This window comes from Neomonachus schauinslandi, chromosome 6 (genome assembly GCF_002201575.2).
Source record: "Neomonachus schauinslandi chromosome 6, ASM220157v2, whole genome shotgun sequence".
NCBI lineage: Eukaryota > Metazoa > Chordata > Mammalia > Carnivora > Phocidae > Neomonachus > Neomonachus schauinslandi.
The window spans coordinates 99,479,762-99,501,226 of NC_058408.1; the positions used below are offsets into that span (position 1 = coordinate 99,479,762).

A 21,465-nucleotide genomic window follows, 5' to 3' on the forward strand; every position below is an offset into this window, starting at 1 on the left:
GGACCGCCTCTGTTATCCAGTAAGTGACAGTGTTCGCAAAAAGGGCGTGAGCGCAGATAATCCACTTCCTGATTAATCTAATGCTCTGGCTGGGAACAGCTCTGTGGAAGCAGAAGCCAAGAGAGTAATAGTAACTGCAGAAGGTCACACGATGAGGGGCTGAGCCTGGCTCTGAAGCCGCCAACGCTGACCTTCCACTCCACCAAGTAACTACAGACCTGGACCATGGTCAGGGCCTGAGAGTCCCAGCCCCTCGATAAAACTAGGCGGTCAATCAACACCTCTTGCAGTGAATGGAATTGGACCCCCTGGTGCTCATTTTCTGTAATTTAGAATACAAGGAAATACACTTCACGCAGAACTTCCCTGATCCGTGGCCGTGGGTCGAACCTTCTCCTCTCTAGGGCTCGGCATTGAACTTAAAGCTCACTAGGCAATTGTTCCAGCCAAGAGCAGGACGGACCGTCTCAAGTCCTTGAGGCCAACACTGTGTGGATGCAGAGCAGAAGGGGATGGGGAGCTGAGGAACTGAGGAGTGGAGTGGACGGGAGAAGCAGAATGGCCCATAATAGATAGCACGTGTGGCCAGAGCAGGGCTCTCAGACGCAGGACAAACCTCGTAAATGAAGGGAGGGACTACGGTGAGTGGGGATTCTGCCAGGCAGAACAGGGATCCAGTGTGCTCGTAGCTTCTGATATTTCAAGAGACACCCCGAATCCTGATTTTTAAATTGTAGTAAGAAATATACTCCAAAGATCAAATGCACTTACCGATGGTCTGGGTTTGATCCTCTGGCCACCTGCTGTCTCTGGTCTGTTGCGCTGGCAAAGATGGGCTGCGCTGGGCCTTTCCAGAGCCACCAGCACCTTCTCTTGAAGCCCTTGGTGTCCTCCTCCACTGCCTGAGTGCAGCACCTGAAGCTCCAGGTCAGGTTGCTTAAAAGGGCTGGGACCCTGCAAGGAGACCCTCCCTCTGCCTTGGCTACACCAGTTTGGACAGGCGGCTGCTAGCAGCTCTAGAAAGAGGGTCCTGGGAGCCAGGGGGCCTGAGTTCTGGCTGTGTGACTGAGGGGAGCACATCTCTCTCCGTGCTTCCTTTTTTTTTTTTTTTTAAGATCATTTATATAGAGAGAGAGTGGGTGGGGGGAGGGAAAGGGAAGGGGGAGAAAATCTCAAGCAGACTCCCCACTGAGCACGGAGCCTGATGCGGGTCTCCGTCCCTGACCCCGAGATCATGACCTGAGCCGAAATCAAGAGTCGACACTCAACTGACCACTAAATAAATAAATAAAATCTTTTAAAAAATTGGTGGGGGAAACTGGGTGTGGAGCTCTCTACTATTTTCACAAATTTTCTGTAAACCTAAAACAGTTCTAAAGCTAAGTTTATTTTTTAAAAATTTGCAGATGAAGAGAACAGAGACCCAACGGATTTACTGGCTTCCCGGGACCCAGTCTTTTCCAACCCCTCTGTCCCAGGCGGCTTGAAGAGGAATTAGGGAAAATATACACCAGTGACACTCAGCCCTCAAGCTAATGCTCAGAGGGGAGGATGCATACAGGGCCCAGGTAAACAGAAAGGAGAATTGCACCCTTTTTGCAAACGGGAGGCTTGACTATAAAGGTTCCAGATCCAACGTAAGCGAAAGCAAAGCAGCTGATGTGGTGCCTCTGCTAGATTTCTACAGGAAAAAAAGAAGGGAGGAAGGAATTAGAGAAGAAAGGAACGAGAGAGAGGAAGGATGGCATGCAAAAGAAAGACAAAGTATACATTCTGGAAGAAGACACCCCCAGGAACTGAAGAAAATATTAGGTAAGAAATGTTTTGCATCTCAAGAAATTAAAGATAACTCAAACTCTTTGAAACAAGAGAAGTTGAGACAAAGCAATAGGATGAGTTGAAAAGGAGGTTGTGGGGACTAAGAAAGGGAACGAAGGATAAAAATAACACTGCGGAGTTCATGATTATAGTAGAGTAATATCAAGGGTGTAGTTGATGTGATAGAGAAATGGAAGACAGATGTGAGAAAAATCGCAGAGCATGTGGAAGAAATTAACCCAGTGTGCAGTAGAGGTGAACTCTAAGACTGCCCGATCAGCGCATGAGGAGGATACACTAGCAAGCTGTTTGACTTGGACAAAACACTTAACGTCTCTTCGGATTTCTCGTCCGTGAAATTGTGCCAATAACGGTATCTACTATGTAAAGTTATGGGGTGTGTAGGGTCAAGAGGATGGGCTCTGCCCATGCAAACTGCTGGGTTTAAATCCTGAATCTGATTCTTATTACTTGTATAACTTTGACCAAGTTACTTCTTTTTTCAGCTCCTTATCTGTAAAATTGTCGTAACAGTCATTGTATCTACCTCACAAGGTTCCAGTGTAGATTAAACACTGAAGAACTGGGGGATACTTCTTTTTTTTTTTTTTTAAGATTTTATTTATTTATTTAATTGAGAGAGAGAGAGCGAGAGAGGGAACACAAGCAGGGGGAGTAGGAGAGGGAGAAGCAGGCTCCCCGCCAAGCAGGGAGCCCGATGCGGGGCTCGATCCCAGGACCCTGGGACCATGACCTGAGCCGAAGGCAGTCGCTTAACCAACGGAGCCCCCCAGGTGCCCCCTGGGGGATACTTCTTGACCTAACTTTATGAATATGTGATTATTTCAGTTTATAGGTACTTCATAGGTAAACATGCTTAATGATGAAAAATGAGAACGATTCCCATTAAATACTATTAAAATGCCCACTGTCATTATTATTATTATTTGAAGTTTATTTATCTATTTTAGAGAGAGAGTGTGTGCACGCACATGTGTTTGGGGGAGGCGCAGAGGGAGAGGGGAGAGAGAGAATCTCAAGCAGACTCCCCACTGAGCATGAAGCCTGACGCCGGGCTTGATCTCACAAACCTGAGATCATAACCGGAGCTGAAATCAGGAGTTGGATGCTTCAGCAACTGAGCTACCCAGGTGCCCCTATCATCATTATTATTTAACATTATTCTCTGGAAGTATTAGCTAATGCAATTGGACAAGAAAAAAAGATATAAATATTGGAAGGGAGGTGTGGTCTGACTGAAACTTATAAAAGAGTTTTGACAAGTGTGAAATTAGGTAACCAGGGGACGGAGGAAAGACTTGATCTTGGTGCCTCTGGGGGCAGAACTCAGGTTTGAGAAGCTAGGAAATGTAGTGAGATCTCGGTTACTATAGTTGTCCAAGGTGAAGTTGGATACCATGTCATGGGTGCTCCAGTGAAGGTTTCCCATGGGCTGGGAAGGTCATTACAGAATTTCTAAGGGGTGTCCAACAATGGGATTCTAAGGCATTGTTGGTGAGGATACCACATTGCCCTGCCTTTGCTGCAAATGGGTCTCCAGCCTATTCTCATTATTTAAGGGGAGTGGGGTGGGGGGGTGGTTGTTGAGCCAAAAAACCGGGCAAGGAGAAGCTGACCCCCATATGTGTCCTTAAGCCAAGAATCCCAGGGGTGGCTCTCTCATCTTCAAACTGCAATACGTTCTAGGCAACGTTTCTAAGGTGTGGCAAACATACTCTGGTGGTACAACAGATTAACTTAGGTGGCACATGGAGGAACCATTTGATACACTTATATTTATCTTCTTGCATATGAGGAACTTTTATAAATAACATATCAAAAACATGATGCCATGGATATTATTGCTTAGATAAAAACTATATTCAAGTAAAAAAATGAAAAAGGTACATTTAAGAAAACATTAGGAATAGTACAGGTAGTGAACAGTTGTAACAAATTCATGATGGTGGTATGAGAATGGTTCAGGCTTGGGAACCAAGGGCTCTTGTCACTGACTCTGGAGTCTGACAAACCTGGATTCTAATTCTCCGGGCTCCCTTTCATCACATGACATCAAAATAAATGACTTCTGTACACTCATGTTCTTAGCAGCAGTATTCACAACCCAAATGTCCATTGATGGATGAATGGATAAACAAAATGTGACATGGACATTCAGTGGAATGTTATTCAGCTTAAAAAAAGGAAGGGAATTCTGACACGTGCTACAACATGGACAAACCTCGAGGACACTATGCTCAGTGAAATAAACCAGTCACAAAAAGGCCAAATACTGTATGACTCCACTTACACGAGGGACCTGGAATAGTCAAATCTATAGAGACAGAAAGAAGAAGAATGGTTGCCAGGGGCTGAGGGGAGGGGACAGGGAGTTCGTGTCTGATGGGTGTAGAGTTTCAGTTTTGCAAGATGAGGAGAGGTCTGTGGGTGGATGTGGTGATGGTTGCATAAGGTGCATGTATTAGCCCTGAGCTGTACTCTTGACAGTGGGTAAGATGGTAAGTTTTATGTTAAAAATGCATAAAAATCAACTATAAAAAGTAATTTTATGGACTCATATAATAGGGAAGGATGGGGGACAGTCAGGGGCTGCAGGTGTCACTGATGCTTTGTCCCCTTGGAATGATGATGACCAATGACAGCATCCTTGCAAAAGCCAATATTCCCCTCCTCCCCCTCAAGTCCGTGGATTGGCCAAGTCCAAGTCTGTGATTGGCTCAGCTTGGGTCACGTGCTTATCCTACCCCGGAACCAGTCACTGTGCCCAGGAATGGGGTGTTGTGGTTTGGACGGAGCTAGTTTCAGGCTCACCCTGGAAGGAGGGTGGGGGACGTCCTGGGCAGCCCCAAACAATGGCTACCACAGTGCCCAAGGAGACTGGATCCCAAGAAGGACCCAGAGCCATCGGGGAGAAGATTGGAAAGGAAACATCTGTCTTCGTGCTTCAGACAGAGAGGCAGAGGGTAAGGAGAAATTTCAAGGTCTGGAGCTGGGGGAAACTTAAGAGTGACCTAGAAGTGGCTATGGCGTCCTGACCCCATGGTGGCCAAATGGGCGCCCCCCCACTGCAGCCAGGGGATGCTGCCAAGCAAAGCATAGAGACTGCACAGGCCTCAGGGGCCACAGCCCAGGAACCAGTCTGGCCTCCAACCCACGTAGGATCTGAGGGCACAGGTGGCCTGGTGCAGGTGACGAGGAAGGCAGGCTGGATGCCACCCACATTTCCAAGAAGGCCATCGACAACTCTGACCCATGCTTTGTGACAGGTCTGGAACCTTCAAGTTCCCCCAGCTGGCTGTCCCCCAGGGTTTAGCAATAATTTCCTTAAAACCTGGAAAGAGGATGGGGGCCCGATGAGGGACTTTGAAGAGAGTCGGGGAGTGAGTGAGAGCAAACCCTGACAAGCTCCCTATCTGAGAGGTGGGGGAAGAGGAACCAGGAGACAGGGGAGGGCGGGATGAGTGGCTGGAAATGAGAGATGAGCAGGCTGGGGGCGGGGGCTGGCCTGTGGAGCACTGACTGAGAAGCCCCGCAGCCCTGGGTTTGCTCCACTATTTATTGCCTGTGTGAACTCCGACATGTTACTTTTGCTCCAAGCCTCGGATTTCCCACCTGTATAATGTGGATAATGATGCCTGCCTTACATGTTTCAACTCAGTCCCTTTGCCTTTCTTCCTCCGGATAGACCTCGGGGCTGTGGGGAAAGATCTCTTTGCCATCCACCCTCAAAATAGATGAGTAAGAAGCCAGGCCCAGAACACCCTGTCTTTAAGCGCACTGACAATGGGTGCAAAGGCCAGGCAGTGACACGAGAGCATTTTGCAGGGAGTTGCAAAAGCAAAATCAATCTACAGATCTACAATCTACAGGGCTAAGCGGCGCTTTGGAATAGGAAAATGACAAGAATCTGCAGTTGCAAATATTAACCGCTCAGCCATACTTCCTGACCAGTTAAAGGGGAGGTAGAAGGATGACCGAAAGAGCTAGGTTTTTTGGTTTTGTTTTTGTGTGTGTGTGTGTGCCAACAAGTGTGATTTATTCTGGAAGCAGATATCTTCTAGGATTTTTTACTGTGTGGATTGTTAAAAATCATTCCTCATGGAGTAGGGAGAGACTGTCATACCTACAACCACCGGGCGCAAGGACCCCATTCCATGAACACACCTCTAGGTCAGCCCCTTGACGGGGTTGGACAGGCCAATGTGGGGCTGGAGAGTCTGGGAACGGGGGTTGGGAAGGGAAGCCGAACTGGTGTGTCGGAAAAAAATATTAAATGTGAGAGAAAGTTCCTACACATGCTACAACATGGATGAGCCTTGAGGACATCCTACCCACTGAACTAAGCCAGTAGCAAAAGGACTAATACGTTGGGGCTCACTGATAAGGGGTGCCTGGAGCAGTTCTGTTCATAGGGACAGAGAGTAGGAAGGTGGTTGCCGGGAGCAGAGGGGGGCGAATGCTGTTTGTGTTTAATGGGCACAGAGTTTCAGTTTTGCAAGATGAAGAGAGTTCTGTGGACAGATGGTGGCGATGTTTGCACAACAACGTGAGTGTGCTTAATTACCACCGAACTGTACACTTGAAACATGGTTAAAATGGTAAATTTTATGTTATGTGGATGTTACCATAATAAAAAAAAAGTGGGAAAGAAGGAGAATACAATGCATGTGGGCTTTCTGGGGGCAAACTGGGGGCAGGGATGAGCACAGGGGAGGACAGAGCCAGCGAGATGACAAGGGGCATGCTGCTGCCAGAGGAACATCCTCAGTGGGAGGGGGATCTTTAAAAACACAAGGTGATTTAATATTGACATGATGCTGTTGGCTAGATTCACAGCAGATCCCCATCCAGCCCCTGATCTGGGCTGAAGCTGGCTGCACACACAGGTTTTGTGTGAATGGGGTCTTTGAGAAAACCCAGAGGGACCGAATCCATGTGAGCTGCTGTGAGGTGGACCCGTGTTTGCCAGCACGGGAAGGAGCCACGGTCCAGGGACCTGACTCAGTGGAAGTAGGAGCTCAGAGCCACAGGTGACCATAACACCGTGGATTCCCAATGCCTCCCATGTCTCCCTGTCCCTGCTTTCCAGGGAATCTGCAGAAATCTCAAGGAACACTGGACTTCCCAGAGAATCAAAGGCCATCTTCTCTAGATGGTAAAGGATAGCAAAACCCCAGCTGGGTCCCATTTATGGAAGGTCTCTTTCCTCCTTGATCTTTCCAACCACCATTTTGCTAAGGCTTATGCGTTTCGGACTGCAGCTGCCACCTTTGGTGAGGGTTGCTGTTTGGAAGGCAGCAGAACACAGTGGGGAAGATCAGGAGTTCCCCAGCCAGATATGCTGGATTTGGGGCCTGCCCCTGCCACTTACTGTGTGGCTTTGGACAAGTTATTTCACTGTTTGAGCCTCGGTTTATTCATCTGTAAAATGGGAGTGATGATATTCATGGTCTGCCTCACAGAGCTTTTGGGAGAATCGAATATGGTACTGCTAGGAACTCAACAGTTGGTATCGATGGTTACTTTATGGAGGCCCGTGGGTTCTGACCTCTGCTCTAACCTACCCAGAGCCCTGTGTGTCTTTGCTCAGGAGGGACAGAGCCTCTTTCTCAGGCTGCCCTTCAGCTCCTAGGAACATAGAACCACTGGGTAAGCCCCGCGTGGGTGGTACCACTTGGGCTTTCTCCAAGGGAGTGGGACAGTTCTGTGCAGCCCATCCCCGCTCCTGGAATAAACGACCCCCAAGCACAGACCCACTACAGAGAGTAGAGTGGAATTGTCCTCCTAAAGGGAAGACAGCCTTTTAATGGGCTCCGTGTGATAGGAAAATCGGTGTTGCTGTTGAGGTGGTGGGGCTGAGAACAGCCTCAAACCTGGGGGCAGCTCCTGAGCAAGGCGGGCAAAGGGACTTGGAGTCAGCATTCTGCCTTTGGCTTTGAAGTTCTCTCTTCTGCGTTCTGGCTTGAATGCATCCGAAGAACTTGTGCTCTTCCGATATACTCTGGAGGTAGGGAAGACATCAGTCAGGAGAGGACGGGGAGGGGCCAGGCCCCTAGCTGGGAGCTGCTCCGGAGACCTAGTGGAGCTCTTCTCCCCGCAAGGCCCCAGGCAGATGTGGGTCAAGCCCAGCTTTTGCTCTGGGCTCTGCTGGTGACCTGGAAGGAGCCGACTCCCTTCTCTGAGCTTCACCTCCACCTCTTCTTTCTACACCCAGACAACAAATACTTAGGGAGTACCTACTCCATGCCAGACGCTCAGCCCCCTTAGGACCCCCATAGTCCAGTGGGGGAGAATACTGTACATGGCGGGTAGCTGTCCTCTTTTCAGCCCCTGCCCTGGCCAAAGGCACCAGGATGATGCAGCAGCCTCCTCCCTGGTCTCCCCCCATCCCCTCTGGCCCCCGACAGTCCATTCTCTACTCGGCAGCCAGAGGCGTCCCCCCAGGCCCTGCTCATAAGGCTCCAGTGCACCCCCACCCCCTCTGCATGGGACCACAGGCTGGCCCTGCCCACCTATCCCATCTCATTTCTTACCTGTCCTGACCCACAAGGCCCCAGCCACCCTGGCCTGCGTGTGCTTTCACCCACACACTGGGCAGGTGAGAGTCCTACTTCTGGGTTCTCCCTAGACCCGCATCGGGCGGGATCCTTCCTGTTGTTCAGCTCAAGGAGCCTTCTCCACACCCTGCCAGTCCTTCTTGCTGTCCCTCACTTTACTCTGCTTTCTTTTCCTTATGGCACCTAATCCCCTCAGATGTTTTTATTTGTTGTCTGCACTCCCCAACACGAGGAGGATGTAAGCTCATAAAAGCAAGAATGTGTCTGGACTCTTCCCCAGAGCCTAGCTCACAGCTGCTGAGAAGTCTGCATTGAATAAACGAGTGAATAGATGAATGGACAGAACGGGCAGCTTCATCTCCAGGGTCCTTGGATCCCCCGAGGCATACAGCCAGGGTGGGCCTTGGGGAGCCCCCAGGATGATCTGCTGCGTGGAATCTTACCTGGTTTGTCGCCTTTGGGTAGGGGCGGTGTCTTCGTCTTCTTCGGGGATTGGCTATAACGGACACAAAGACAAGGCTGGGAAGGTGAGGCGGGGGCAGAGTAGCAGGGTGCGGGGCGGGGGGGGCAGGGAAGGAACTGTTCCAGGGAGACGCATGAGCCGCCCCTCCTGGAGATCCCCAAAGCATCGGCTCCCCTGTCAGGAACCACCCCAGCAGGACCCTGAGAGATAACTGTGACTCCTTTGCCTGGCTGTGGCCACAAGGAACCAAGGCTCCCTGGCCCTCTGGAGCGGTAAGGGAGGCCCCAGCCCACGGCAGCCCACCCCAGCCCCCGCTTGGCTCCCGCTTCCTGGCAGAGAGGAAAGCTTCCCCCGTGAGTGGAGAAACCGGAGCTCCTGCTACCCTAATAGAGGACTTGAGCAAGCCTGTTTACACACCCCATGTAATTGTCCTCCCTACAACTCTGGGAGAGGGGTTTTGAGAGGTGCAACTGAGGCCCACGGATGGGCGGTGGCTTGCCCGAGCTCACAGTGTAGCCTACCTTCCTCCTGGGCCTCCCCTGGTCTCAGAGCAGAAAATAGAACCCAGCTCAGGGCCAGAGCGAGAACCCAGGTCTTCAACAAACCTAAATGAGCACAAGCACCCGCCCCCTTCTCACCAAGCTGCAACCACCCCCAAACTTAACTAACATTCCCTAGAGTGAGCACATTCCTGCCTCCCCTTCCTGACGGCCCCCACTCTCTCACTGGCTCCTTCAAATCCTCCCTATTCCAGCAGCGTTCCCCAAGCTCTATCAGAAAAAACTCGGGAGATTGTCAAAATGACGCATCCCCTGGCTCATCCCCAACCTGCTGTGTAGGAATCTCTAGGAATCTGCATTTTTCACAAGGTCTCTGGCAAATCTACATGCTGCTGGGCTGGGAAGTTAGACCCGCCCGAGGCTGAATCCTGGCTCTGCTGCTAGTCAGCTGGGTGACTTTGCTGAGCCTGAGTTTTCCAATCTGTAAAATGGGGGTACCGCTGCCTCCGCGGGTGGTTGCGTAGGCTGCAAATACGTGAGCCTTCTGCTGATGTCAGGCAGCACGGTGGTCACGCATTATTGCCAGTTCCGTTGCCGACACCTGGCCCTACTCACCTGCCTTGTGAGGACTTCCCTAACCTTCCCTTGCCCTGTGTCCTCCGCTGTGCGAGGCGCTTAACGCCGCCATTAAGGTACTTCTGCTGGCCTGCTAGCTTTCCGTCTCTTCTTGCCTTCCCAAAGACCGAGAGCGGGAGGGCTCGACGTGGCTTCTCCAGCCCTGCCCTGCTACAGCTGACGCAGGTCACCCCTTGGGCGTCCCCCAGGGCCAGCCGCCGAGGCCTGGGCTGGCAGAGGGGCCTTCAGGCAGCACGGGCACGCCTGGGGGGGGAGGGTCCCCGGGGGAGGGGCTGCACCTCCTCCCCCTCCAGCACAGGCTCAGTGAGCCCGGGCTGTGGCCAGTGCCCCGATCCCTTCTCCAGACCAGCCCAGCCTCACCTGGGAGGGACGTGAGGGAACAGTTCTGGGAACAGAGGGGCAGGTGAGGGGTGTGGAGCCCACCTGTAGGGTGGCTGTTGCCTCTCTTGAGATGGCTCTTGGACTTCCTGGAGCTGATCGAGAAGTTTTTCCACCGGGATAGAGTCTAGGGGCTGCGGAAGGAGCTGAGCCACCGCTGTCTGCAGGAGTCCCAGTGCTAGGTCTTTCTCTGTAAGCACAGCCGGGGGGGCACGGTCCTCAGTGGTAAGACGCACCCTGTCCGGTCGCCACAAGGGGCTGGAAGCAGGGCCTCCAGCTCTTCTGCCCAACTCTGGCCCAGGGCAACTCTCTCTAACCATCTGACATTCTGCCTCCAGGTCCCCTTTGGGGAGCAGCTTGGTGAGAAGGGGGCCCCCCTTCTGTCCTGGCCCCTATGTATGCAGAGCACCTAGCCCGTCCCCACCTGTCACCACACGATCACATGCATGTGCCTTGTTCTTGGCCCCCTTTGGCCCACCCAGCAGCCATGCCTCCAGGCTGTCTCTGGAAAGCCCCCAGGGGACCTGCCTCCAGCCCCTGCCCTGCCTCTCCTCCTCCTCTCCCTCCATCTCCATCAGCACTCCTCAACCCCCCACTTAGATACGCCCACCCACCATCCCAGTGTGTGCACGTGTGTCCGCTCATGTGTCCCCGTGCGTATGTTGTGTCTCGGTGTCATATTTCCCACAGTGCTGAGTGAGGGGGTCTGTCTGCTGAAGACATATCTGGACTTCTCCGTCCCAGGTGCCAAGGGTGGTGGTCAGCCCGAGGTCCCCTCCGAGAAGCAGGGTGATGGGAGTCCTGCCGAGGGGGAGGGAGGAGGGAGCAGAGGGGCCATCCGGCTGGAACAGGTTCGTTTGGGGCTCCAAAAATGAGCAGCAGCCCAGGGGGAAGGCCCTGGGTGGGAGCCGAGTGACATCCAGAGAACAAGGCCCTCAACAGCCTCCAGCCCGAGAAAGCCCAGGGCACAGGCCGTGTCCTCACCCTTCGGGGGAGCATACAGGAGCCAGAACTGGATAGCACTCAAGGAGTCTGTCTGCAGGATCTGACAAAGGAGCTCCAGGATCTGCGGGCAGGATGACAGGCCCCGGGTCAGTGTGTCCGGATGGCACGTACCAGCCAGCGGCACAGGCCCCTCTCCCACAACGTGGGCTCCCAGAGCCACATGCTTGGCTAAACTGGTCCCCACCATGGCTCCTGCCTGTGACTTTGCACCTTACAGAGCACTTTCTCTGCCACCAGTCCCGGAGGAAGAGTCTTAACCTCCTCACAGGACAGAGGAAGAATCGGAGGCCTTGAAGGAGGAGGACACCCAGCAGGGAGACTGTGGCAGAACGAAGCTTCGGAGTCATGTCTATGGACCCCTCCTCCCTGAACCCCACGTGGGCTGATTGTACCCCAAAGTCCCTCACTGGGAAGGCAAAGTGAGAGCGGGTTGGTCAGCAGCTCAGAGACGCACCGAGTCCCAGATCCCTGGGTCCTTGGCGTGGGGATTTCAGGAACCCCACAGGCCTTCCCACCCTGGAGCTCCCAGGGTCTGGAGATGCTAGCATGGAGGTGGGGTGATCCCAGTGGGCAGGCTGAGGGTCAGGGCTGGCTGATTCTGCAGACTGCCCAGCCTGGGGCTCCATCTTGCCGAGCAGCGTGCACGCTTCTCTCTCGGCCACTTCCTTGGCTGCTTCCTCAGCCTGGGGCATCTCTGCCACTTCCGGGCCCTCTTCTACCTGTGTTCTCCAGGTAAGTGTCATCGGGGGGAGATCCAGCTCTGGGTCGGTTGGGATATGGGGGCTCCCTAGGCGGGGCTGCTGATGGTGGCTGTGGCTACGGTCGGCTGGAGTTGGGGCCCACGGTATGAGGTGGAGCCCCTGGAGTCCTAGGAAAGTGGGGTCCCCTCAGTGCTTGGCAGTTGGTCTTCCCAGGACCTGATGGGGCCTCTCAGTCCCCAGTAGGTCTGCCTCATCCTTGGCAGAGTGGGAACCGGGCCGAGACTCTTCCCAGGCCTCTGCCTGCTAGGGTGCCCCCTCAGCCCCAGATACCCACCTGTTGCAGTGACCCCCACCCTGGGTCTGCCCCTGGGCCCTTCTCCGTTCTCCGCATCCAACTTACCTGCCCTGGGCCCCCTCCCCACAGGACCCGAGAACCTAATTCCAGGCAAGGTGAGGCCGCCCTATGGTGGAGAAAGTACTGTTCTAGTCTCGGCTATGCTGCTCCCTCGCTGGGGACCTGGGCCACAGATTGTCACCTGGCAGGGCCTTAGCCTCCCCGTCTGTGGAATGGGGCTTCCGGGCCCTGTCTGCTGTAGCCACTTCACTGGGCTCTTGTAAGTCTCCAAAGAGACTGCAGGCTTGAAAGCGCTGGTCACAGGGAGGGTGTCAGGATGCTGGTGCAGGGTCTAACCTTTCCTGGAGAACATGTATGCATTTGAAAAGGGACCGTGAGATACAGCCTTAACCCTCTGGCGTTGGTCCCGGACTCATCTCAGGCCTTGCGGGGAAACTTGCACAGGAAAGAGGTGGGTCTGTGCGTCACCGTGGCAGAGACCAAACCCCTCCGAGCGTGGGGAGACCCAGCTGGGGCTGGCCTGGCTGGCTGTCATTCCCCCACTGTAGCTCCCTTAGCCCTTCGCGACAACACGTTCATGCTCCCAGCTTGGGTAGATCATGGAACTAAAGCCCCGAGGGGAGAAGGGCTTCAAAGAGAGGGAGAGCCTCCCGCAGAAACCTGAAAGCAACAGGGGATTGGATCCAGGGGCTTGACTCCCAGGCGGGGAGTTTCTGGGGCTGACAGTTTCAGGTACAAGTATCCCCTGGGAGAGGCCACACAGCCTTTTTTTTTTAAGAGAGAGAGAGAGGTGGGGGGAGGGGCAGAGGGAGAGGAAGAGAGGATCTTAAGCAGGCTCCACCTCAGCGTGGAGCCCGAAGCGGGGCTCTGTCTCATGACCCTGAGATCATGACCTGAGCCCAAATCAAGAGTTTGATGCTTAACCGATTGAGCCCCCAGGAGCCCCGAGAGGCCACACTTTAAAGCAGTTTGTAAGCACCCCATCTGGGATTGCTGTGAGCCTGGGAGCAGCACCACCATGCTTGCAGCCCTTAGACCAGGCGTCCATTGGGCCGTAGTTGCCAGCGTTCCCAGGGCCTCACCAGCAGCTCCTGATCCTGCAGAACGATGGTCTGGACTCCTCCATCTTTGCCAGAAGGATAAATCCGTGGGCCCTGGCGGGAGTGGCGGCGACCAATGGCTCGGGTGGAAGTGGGGATGAGCCTCCCGGTCTCGGCCGAGTACTTTGCCCCTTGCTCCTGTTGAGGCTCCTCCTTCTGCTGGGATCAAAGTGGCCAGAGACTCCAGGCAGTGAGAGAGAGATTGAGAGAGAGAGAGAGAGAGGCTCAAGGAAGAAGGCAGAGGGGAAGAGAAGGAGGCCCCGTCACACCTCCAGGGCATCACCTCGCCTCCTGGAATCCTAGCATCACAACGTTGCAGGGACCTGGGAGGATGACCAGACCAGCCCCACCCTGTTCTATACTCCGGGGCCTCTCTATAGCCAAAGTTCTTCCTTCTGAAACTTCTTGAATTCTGGAGCTCCTCCGAAGTCCTCATATTTCCTCCTAGGGAGACCCTCCTTCCCTCTCACCCCTGTGCCCATCAGAGATCTGAAAGCAGTATCCCAGGCTGAAGGCCCCCACTGCCTACCTTAACTCCCAGCTCAGCTGCCCCCAAGCTTGTCCCCAAGAGCTTGTCATTCTTTCTTTGCTCTGGGAAACCCTCCTGAGCCAGGCTTGCGGGTATGAGGCCTGGGACCTCCTACCCCTGCAACCCCAGTTGAGACTGGTAGTATACGTCTTCTGATTTTATTTATGTATGTATATATGTATGTATTTATTTATATTTTTTATTTTAGAGGGAGCAAGAGAACCCATGTGCATGAGCAGTGGCGGGGGGGGGGGCGGTGCGCAGAGGAAAAGGGAGAGAAGCAGACTCCCCGCCGAGCACAGAGCCCGACACCCAACACGGGGCTCGATCCCAGGACCCTGAGGTCAAGAGTCGGACGCTCAACTGACTGAGCCACACAGGAGCCCCTACACTTCTCCCCATTTTAAAGATAAGAAAACTGAGACCCAGAAAGCTTAGCTGAGTTGCCGTGATCATTGCAGTGAGTTAGCCGCAAAGCAGGAAGGAGAACTCTGTTGCCCAAGACAAGGGCAGAACCAGACTCTGTCGCAAGGGCCAGACCTGTCCTCAGTCCAATTCCAAATACCTCCAAGCTGCCTCCCAGTTGTCTTTACTGGATTACTAACAAATGGCACCCGGGAGGTCCCCCCATCTTGTTTGAAATCCTTCAGGGATTCTCCAGTCCTTATGAGATTCGACACTACAGGAAGTTCAGAAATTAAGAACAAGCTCCTCTTTTTGCCCACATCCAAAGTTGGCCCCTTCTCACCTTCCCCGCGCCCCCCCCCCCCAACATGGCTGCCCACTTATGCCTGCACTTCAGCCGCGGTCTCTAAGGATGTCCTGCATTTCCCAGCTTCTGAGCTTTTGTGCTGCAGGCCTCACTAGGAACGCCTCCCTTGCCCACTTCCAAACATCCCACCTGTGTTATGAACCCTGCTTGGATTTCTCCACCTCGCCGCCTTCTCTTCTCCTTGGAGCCCTTGCTGCAACCCTTCTCCTTCAGGTTGGTGTTCTGCGGCCCCTCCTCCCCGTGCCAACAGCCCCCCACTCTTGTGGACACGGGCTCTACTGCCCGTGAGGTGGAACCCACTTGGGAGGGGTTTTGTTACAAAGGGCTAGACCCTTCGGATCTCTTCCCAGGCAGTTCCTTTGTTCTGCACCCACCTTTTTGCTCTTCAGCTCATTCTCCTTGGTGAAGATGGCCACCTGGGAAGCCAGGTCCCTCAACTCCTTCTTCCAGGCCTCTGGGAAGACATTGCCAGCTGATACCTGGGGTCCTCCTCCCTGCCCTCCCTGTGGTACCCAGCATTGGGAGGGCTGTAGGGGGAAGCGGGGAAGAGCCTGCTCACCTCCCCAGCCTTCCGCCCTATATCTTACAGGGAAAGGGGGAGGCGGTAACCTTGAGGGAAGGAGGAAGAATCCACCCCTTGGTGGGTGAGTGTGGTCACTACTGGAGGGGGCTGACGTTGATATCCTAGCCTGTGGCTTCACTGGGAGATGCTAGAGATGCTTGGCTACCTGGACCAAGATGAGTGCAGGTTAATCCAGCTTTGCCTCTCTTAGGCACTTGAGGCCAGCACTGAGACTCAGTTGCTGCGCTGTCCCAGTCACTCAGATATTGACCTGCTGCTGGCGAAGTTGGGGACATGGCACTGCGGTGAGCCTCCCTAGCCTCTCTGCCCTGCACGGCTGTCCTGGATCCTCCCCGGGGCCTCTCCCGGCCCCCATCCCACCAGTGGGCTTCCCCTTGGCCCTCAGGGAAGGGCAAGGAGCAGGGCAGGGCAGTGGCCGCCAGAAAACTGCTACTCCAGCTCCGTCTCCAGCTGACTGCTCCGAATGGCCAGTGCCTGAGCATCCAAGTGACTCAACATTTCCAATATCGTTCCTATCTGTGGCTGTAAGTCACGTGACTGTGGCCCAGATCTGCCTGTCGTCTGATTGTCATTACTCCTCAAACACCTCAAATCGGAGTAGGGGCCACGTTTCTGAGGACCTGGGGGATGCGGAAGTATGCAGATGCTGCTGTCTGAGGAAATGAGGAAAAATCTAGGGTACCCCACAGGACCCCACTGACCTAAGAGCTCTTTCCTTCCCAGGAACCTGGAGAGGGCCTGCTGCCCAAGTACCCACCAGAAGAAAGCCGGGGTTCCCGATTGGACTGCGGGTCTCCGATGGGGACAGAGATGGTGGGCATCCCCATCAGACAGCGGGATAAAAGTGTGGCTTGAGGCAAGGGGGCAAGAGAGAACTCGTCTCTGACGACACACACGGGCTTCCTGGTGAGATCTGTGAAGGGTGAAAGGCCATGGGAAGGAGGTGGGTGGACCCCAGGAACCCCAGGAGGCTGGGAGGAGGCTGGTGGGCAGGGAGAGCACTGAGCCCGCTTCTTCCATAACCACAAGCCCATAGATCGCTGGACCTGGGAGGCCCTTCGGCCACAGAGGCCTTACCCACGGGGACATTAGAGTGGACTGTGATAGGCTGTGCTCAGGGTCACCCAGCAAGTCAGGCGGAGGTGAGATAGGAACCCAGGCTTCCTGGGACCCTAGTCTTGGGGTCCTTCCGATTTTCTAGGACAGAGCAAAGAACTGCAGGTGTGAACACACAGAGGTAGGCAGCTTAAAGAGGAGGACATGGGGCTGGGGCATTAACCCACAGTCTGTGACCAGAGGGGCCTGGGCTCAAATCACAGGGAGTAAGATTTAGCCAGACCCCCTGGATAAAACTCCTTGCTATCTGTCAGCCGTGCAGGGCAGCCTGGAGGAGGTGGTGAGCAGCTTACACACGAGGACCCTTCTGGCTTACAGTCTGTGTGACTGTGTTTTGTCGTCCATCGTGAAGTTTCGAGGACCAGACTGGTTAGGATCTAGCATGGTGGCTCACTCTGTCCTTCGGAAACACTCTCCTTTTGGTCGGGCGTCCCCTCATTCTCCTGGTCCCTCCTAACTCGCAGGCCGCTCCTCACCTCCTCTGCTCCTTCCTTCTCACCTCCTTGCCCCCTCGGCCTTGGGGTCCCTGGGCTCTCCTGCATCTACACAGGCTCCGGGCTCGCCCATCCAAGCACGCCACTTCCAATGCCATCCCTCCTCGAATGGCCACATCGGCATCTCTCGCCTGAACCCTGGGCCCGGCTGCCTACTCTGCACTTCTACCCCCAAGCCTGAATGGTATGTGGAGTCTCACATCTCCTGGGTCCCCACCAAATTCCCCATCCCTCCCCCACCCTGCGCTGGTCCTTGCTTCAGGCTTTTTTGCCTCACAGCCAGTGTGACTCTGGTTTTCTAGTCACTCAGGCCCAGCACCTGGGAATCATCCCTGACTGTTCTCTGCCTTTCCTACTCATTTTTAACCACTCTGCAAATCCTATTGGCTTCCCCTCCGTGTATCTCCAGAACAGGGCCACTCACTCTTCCACTGCTACCTCCTTGGTCCATGCCACCCTCCAGACAGTGGCCAACACATCACTCCTGTCACTTCTTTGCCTTTACTTTCCAATGGCTCCCGTTGACTCAGTGAGATGGCTCAATGGCAAGTGGGGTGACCTCCAAGGCCCACATGATCAGGACCCTCACCACCTCTCTGGTGCATCTCCTTTCTACCCCTCCTTACTCTGCTCCAGCCACACTGGCTTCCTTGCTGATCCTCCAGCAGAGCCAGGATTCGTGCCTCAGGGCCTTTGCACTTGCTGTTCCCTCTGCCTGGGACATTCTTTCCCCCAATATCCACATGGTTCATGCCCTCTCTCCTTTAGTTCTTTGCTCAAATGCCATGCTATTGATGAGGTCTCCTCCCCTCTAGAGCCTTGGCACTTCCTACACTCTGACACCTTACCTATTTCCTATCATTTCCCACCAGAGTCAGCTCCATGAGGTCAGGGACTCTTACTCACTGTCATATCCCCAGCGCCTAAAATAGTGCCTGACTTCACACTCAATAGATATTTGATGGACAGATGGCTAAGTGGATGAATTGGCCTGAGTTCGAGAACAGAGTGCAGTTCTGGGGTAGAACATTCATCCCTTTCTCTGATTTGTAAAATGGGAAGATTGGCAATGAGGGGCATCGTCTACGGCTACACAGTCTGCCTTGGAGCCTGCCCCTCAGGTCAAGTCTTTGCTCGACCAAGTGCTTGCAAGTGGCCAAGCAGCTCTCTGACCCTGACCAAATCCCCATCCTCTCTGAGTCTCAGCTTGGAAACAGGGGCTGGGTCCTCCCTTTCCAGTTTTTAAGACGGCCCTGCCACCTCCAGCCGGGCCCCTACCTACCCCAGGCCTACCTTGGATATGGGTCACGCGTTGTGGGTGGGGGTGGTGTCGGGAGAAGAAGGAGTGGTGGCTGAGGCGGCCAAAGCGGTAGGCACCAGGGGTTTGAGGCTTGGGGGTCTTCAGTGTCGTTTGGATCAGCTGGAAATCCACGATCCCTGGGATCATGAGTTCTTTCTGTGGCCTGCCGTCCCCGTGGCTCCTTGGCCTGTGCTCTGACTTCTTTTCAGGCTTCAGCTCAGCCCTTGGACTGGAAGAGAAGGTCAAGGAGAAGCTAATGAAACCTCCTGGCAGCAGTGCCCACCCGGCTCAGAGCTCGGTGCTTATCTGGAGTCTATTCCCAAGACACTCTGAAATCGGTTTCCAGGATTTCACTTCCACCCCCATGGCACCCAAAGCCGGGCCTCCCCCCAGGGTCCTCTCCCAACTGGTACAATCCAGTCCCAGGGAGCCTTCTGTCTTCCTAAGATGCCTTAGCAGGGAGCTAGGATCTATTTGAGAGAACTCAGATGGAATCTCCCAAGACCTCAGTCTTCTCCCAGAAACCCTCTCTCAAGCCAGAAAAAAGAAGCCATAGACCCACCTACTCATCCAAATACCTGGGTTGGAACAAAGGTACCTTATATGCACAGACAGACGCAGCAAGGGCCTCTCCCCAAGCTGACTGCTGGCAGCCCAGGAGAAGCCAGCTATAGGCGGTCCCCCTGGCCCCCGTGCCCCCCGGCAGTCTTGGCCCAGATTCAGCGTCCAGAGGCCAAAGCTGGAGCACCGAGACCAGACAGCGCCTTTTCCCGTGGGGGCCCCTCCCGGGAGATGCAGAGCTGATGGGGCTGCATTCAGAGTAGCAACGCTGCAGGGACGCGTCAATCTCTTGCTCAGCTTCGCTGGAGATAAGCTTCTCGGGTTGTCTGTCCTCCACCCTGCACCCCTGCCCTCTGCTGAGGATGTCGGGCCCTGCCTCTGGAGGGTAGCTCGAAGTCAGTCCAGCAAGGATCCAAAGGTGGGGTGATCTCCGCCTGGGGCCTGGTGGGACCACCTGCCTGTGCGCTGTCTGCATTCCCTTCTCCCGCTGGCCCTGGCTGAAGGGAGGCCCTCTGGAGAAGAGATGGGCTCTGGATATGCTAAGCAAGGTGCTCTGCCCCGGGACCCTCTGAGGATTTCGCTGACCAGGCCCCTGAGTTTTCTGTGCCGTCCTCGATTGGCCTCTAAGGGATCTGGGACTTAAAGAAATAAAGCAAACCTTCTCTGAAAGCTGCAGTTACCTGGCCTCCCCTACCCCAACTGACGGAGGACGTCACCCCTTAAAAACCCCAGGAATTCTAGCACTAGGCACTTCTGCCCCCTGCCACCATGTCCTCTCCTTCCAGGGAAGGACCCAGTTTGTGACCTGTGCTAACTCAGGCCCGAGAACCCACCCGGGGCCTGGCTGAGGGCAGCAGAAGGTGAGGCCTCTCCGTCTGTCGGGTTCCCTCCGGCCATCTTCGTCTCCCACCCACCCTGCCCCCACCACCTCCTTGGTCAGCAGCGGGGGGGCCCACGGGGGGTCTTGCCTCATCAGTGGATGTTCAGCCAACTGGGTCTTCACCTCCGTAGCCATTGTAGACTTTCTAACAGAATAAAGGCCGGTGAAACTAACACTAGTGTTGAAGATGGATAAAAGGACCTCTCATACACTGGCGGTGGGAGTGTAAACAGGAACAGACACTTGGGGGAGAAAAATTGGCAATGTCTTGTAAAATTGAACATTTGCATGCTGTAGCACTCAGTGGTTCCTCTCCCTAACATACACCCAATGGATGCTCTTGCTCTCGTACCACTGGGGCTGTTTGTGAGAATATTCAGACTAACATTGTTCAAATTACCCAATACCTGGTGACATCCCAAATGTCCAGTGGCGGAAAGAATGGGTAAATGAGCTGTGCTACATGTGGGCAATTGAACATCATATTGCAGTGGAAATGAACCACAGCTACGCAGACCAACATGAATGAATCTTACAAATACAATGTGAGGTCAAGGAAAGCAAATCCCAGAAGACCACATAGCCTGAGATTCCTTTTTAAAAGTTAAGCTCAAAGGCAAGCAAAATGATCATAAGTGTGATAAAGTAAGGGGGGAAAATCAAGAAAATGCTAAACACAAAATTCAGCTAGTGGTTACTTCTAAGAGAAGTCAGGGAAGGGGAATAGGATGGGAGGGGAGCAGGTAAGATGTGTTAGTGGTGGTATTCTAGTTCTTGGTTTGAGAGGTGCATTTGCTGGTGCTCATTATAAAATGAAATAAACGAATTCAGTGATGTGGATGAAAGATGATAGGTGTCGAAGTCAAGAATTGTGATTGGTTTAAATCTTTGGACCTGAATATAGCTATAGATCTATAGATATGTATATACACATACATATACACATACACATACATATACATAAACACATACATATAAACATACAATACACACATGTACCTATACATACATGTACACACACGTGTACACATACATGTACACATGTGCATATGCATACATATACACATACATATACATATATAGATCTATGGATCTGTCTGTCTATATCTCTCCAAAGTGCAGGGGTTGCAGGTCCTAGGGATAGGCTTGGGACGGGAAGTCAGTGCATTCTGAAAATGAACTCTCAGTCACAAAATCTGCAAAGGGCCCCAGAGATCCGCAGGGCCAGCCACTCAAGCACTGCTTGAGATTGGGGAAGGGGAGACTTGAGGTCACACAGCCAGGACTCCAGGCATCCTGACTCGAAGTCTCCTGATCTCTTCTCTAAAGAGAAAAACAGTTGGCGGAACTTCCTTTGAAGGAAGCTTTGGACATCCTTGATGACAGGGCCTGGGTCTAGAGCACTCACATGCTGCAGGCTTGAGGACAGGCCATTTGGAAGCCCCAACCCATCTGCCTATGGGAAAAAGTACTTGTTAGACCAAAGACTTTCAAATGCTTTTGACTGTGATCATACTAAGAAACTCCTTCCTAGATCATGATTCCCACACAGGTGTGCACGCACTTCTGTGTGTGTGAAACCGAAGCAAGAACATCCTAAAGCAATCCTTACCCTTGCCACAAATGATGCACAGTGCGATTTTCATCCCGCTTTTTGTTTTCATTTTGTAAATGCTAGACGTGACCCATGAAATTG

At 53.6% G+C, this 21,465-nt stretch overlaps 1 protein-coding gene across 1 annotated transcript; it reads right to left on the reverse strand.

The window, feature by feature from the left end:
- Window positions 1-7,754: 7,754 nt before the first annotated feature.
- TBATA (thymus, brain and testes associated) lies at window positions 7,755-19,904 on the reverse strand. The gene is made up of 9 exons (XM_021699934.1): window positions 19,858-19,904; window positions 18,322-18,557; window positions 16,176-16,331; window positions 15,210-15,289; window positions 13,517-13,693; window positions 11,358-11,439; window positions 10,419-10,563; window positions 8,840-8,892; window positions 7,755-7,840 (listed from the first exon to the last, which is right to left on the reverse strand). The coding sequence occupies exons 1-9, from the start codon at window positions 19,902-19,904 to the stop codon at window positions 7,755-7,757; spliced, it is 1,062 nt and encodes a 353-aa protein (XP_021555609.1).
- Between the last annotated feature and the right edge of the window lie 1,561 nt (window positions 19,905-21,465).

Bases quoted from the DNA above. Each gene is read 5' to 3' on its own strand.
- TBATA (XM_021699934.1), bottom strand. From the start codon at position 19,904: ATGGCTACGGAGGTGAAGACCCAGTTGGCTGAACATCCACTGATGAG. The intron at 18,558-19,857 runs GCAAGACCCCCC...CTTCTCTTCCAG, and splicing joins GCTGAACATCCACTGATGAG to TCCAAGGGCTGAGCTGAAGC. The intron at 15,290-16,175 runs GTGGGTACTTGG...ATGTCTTCCCAG, and splicing joins GGAACCCCGGCTTTCTTCTG to AGGCCTGGAAGAAGGAGTTG.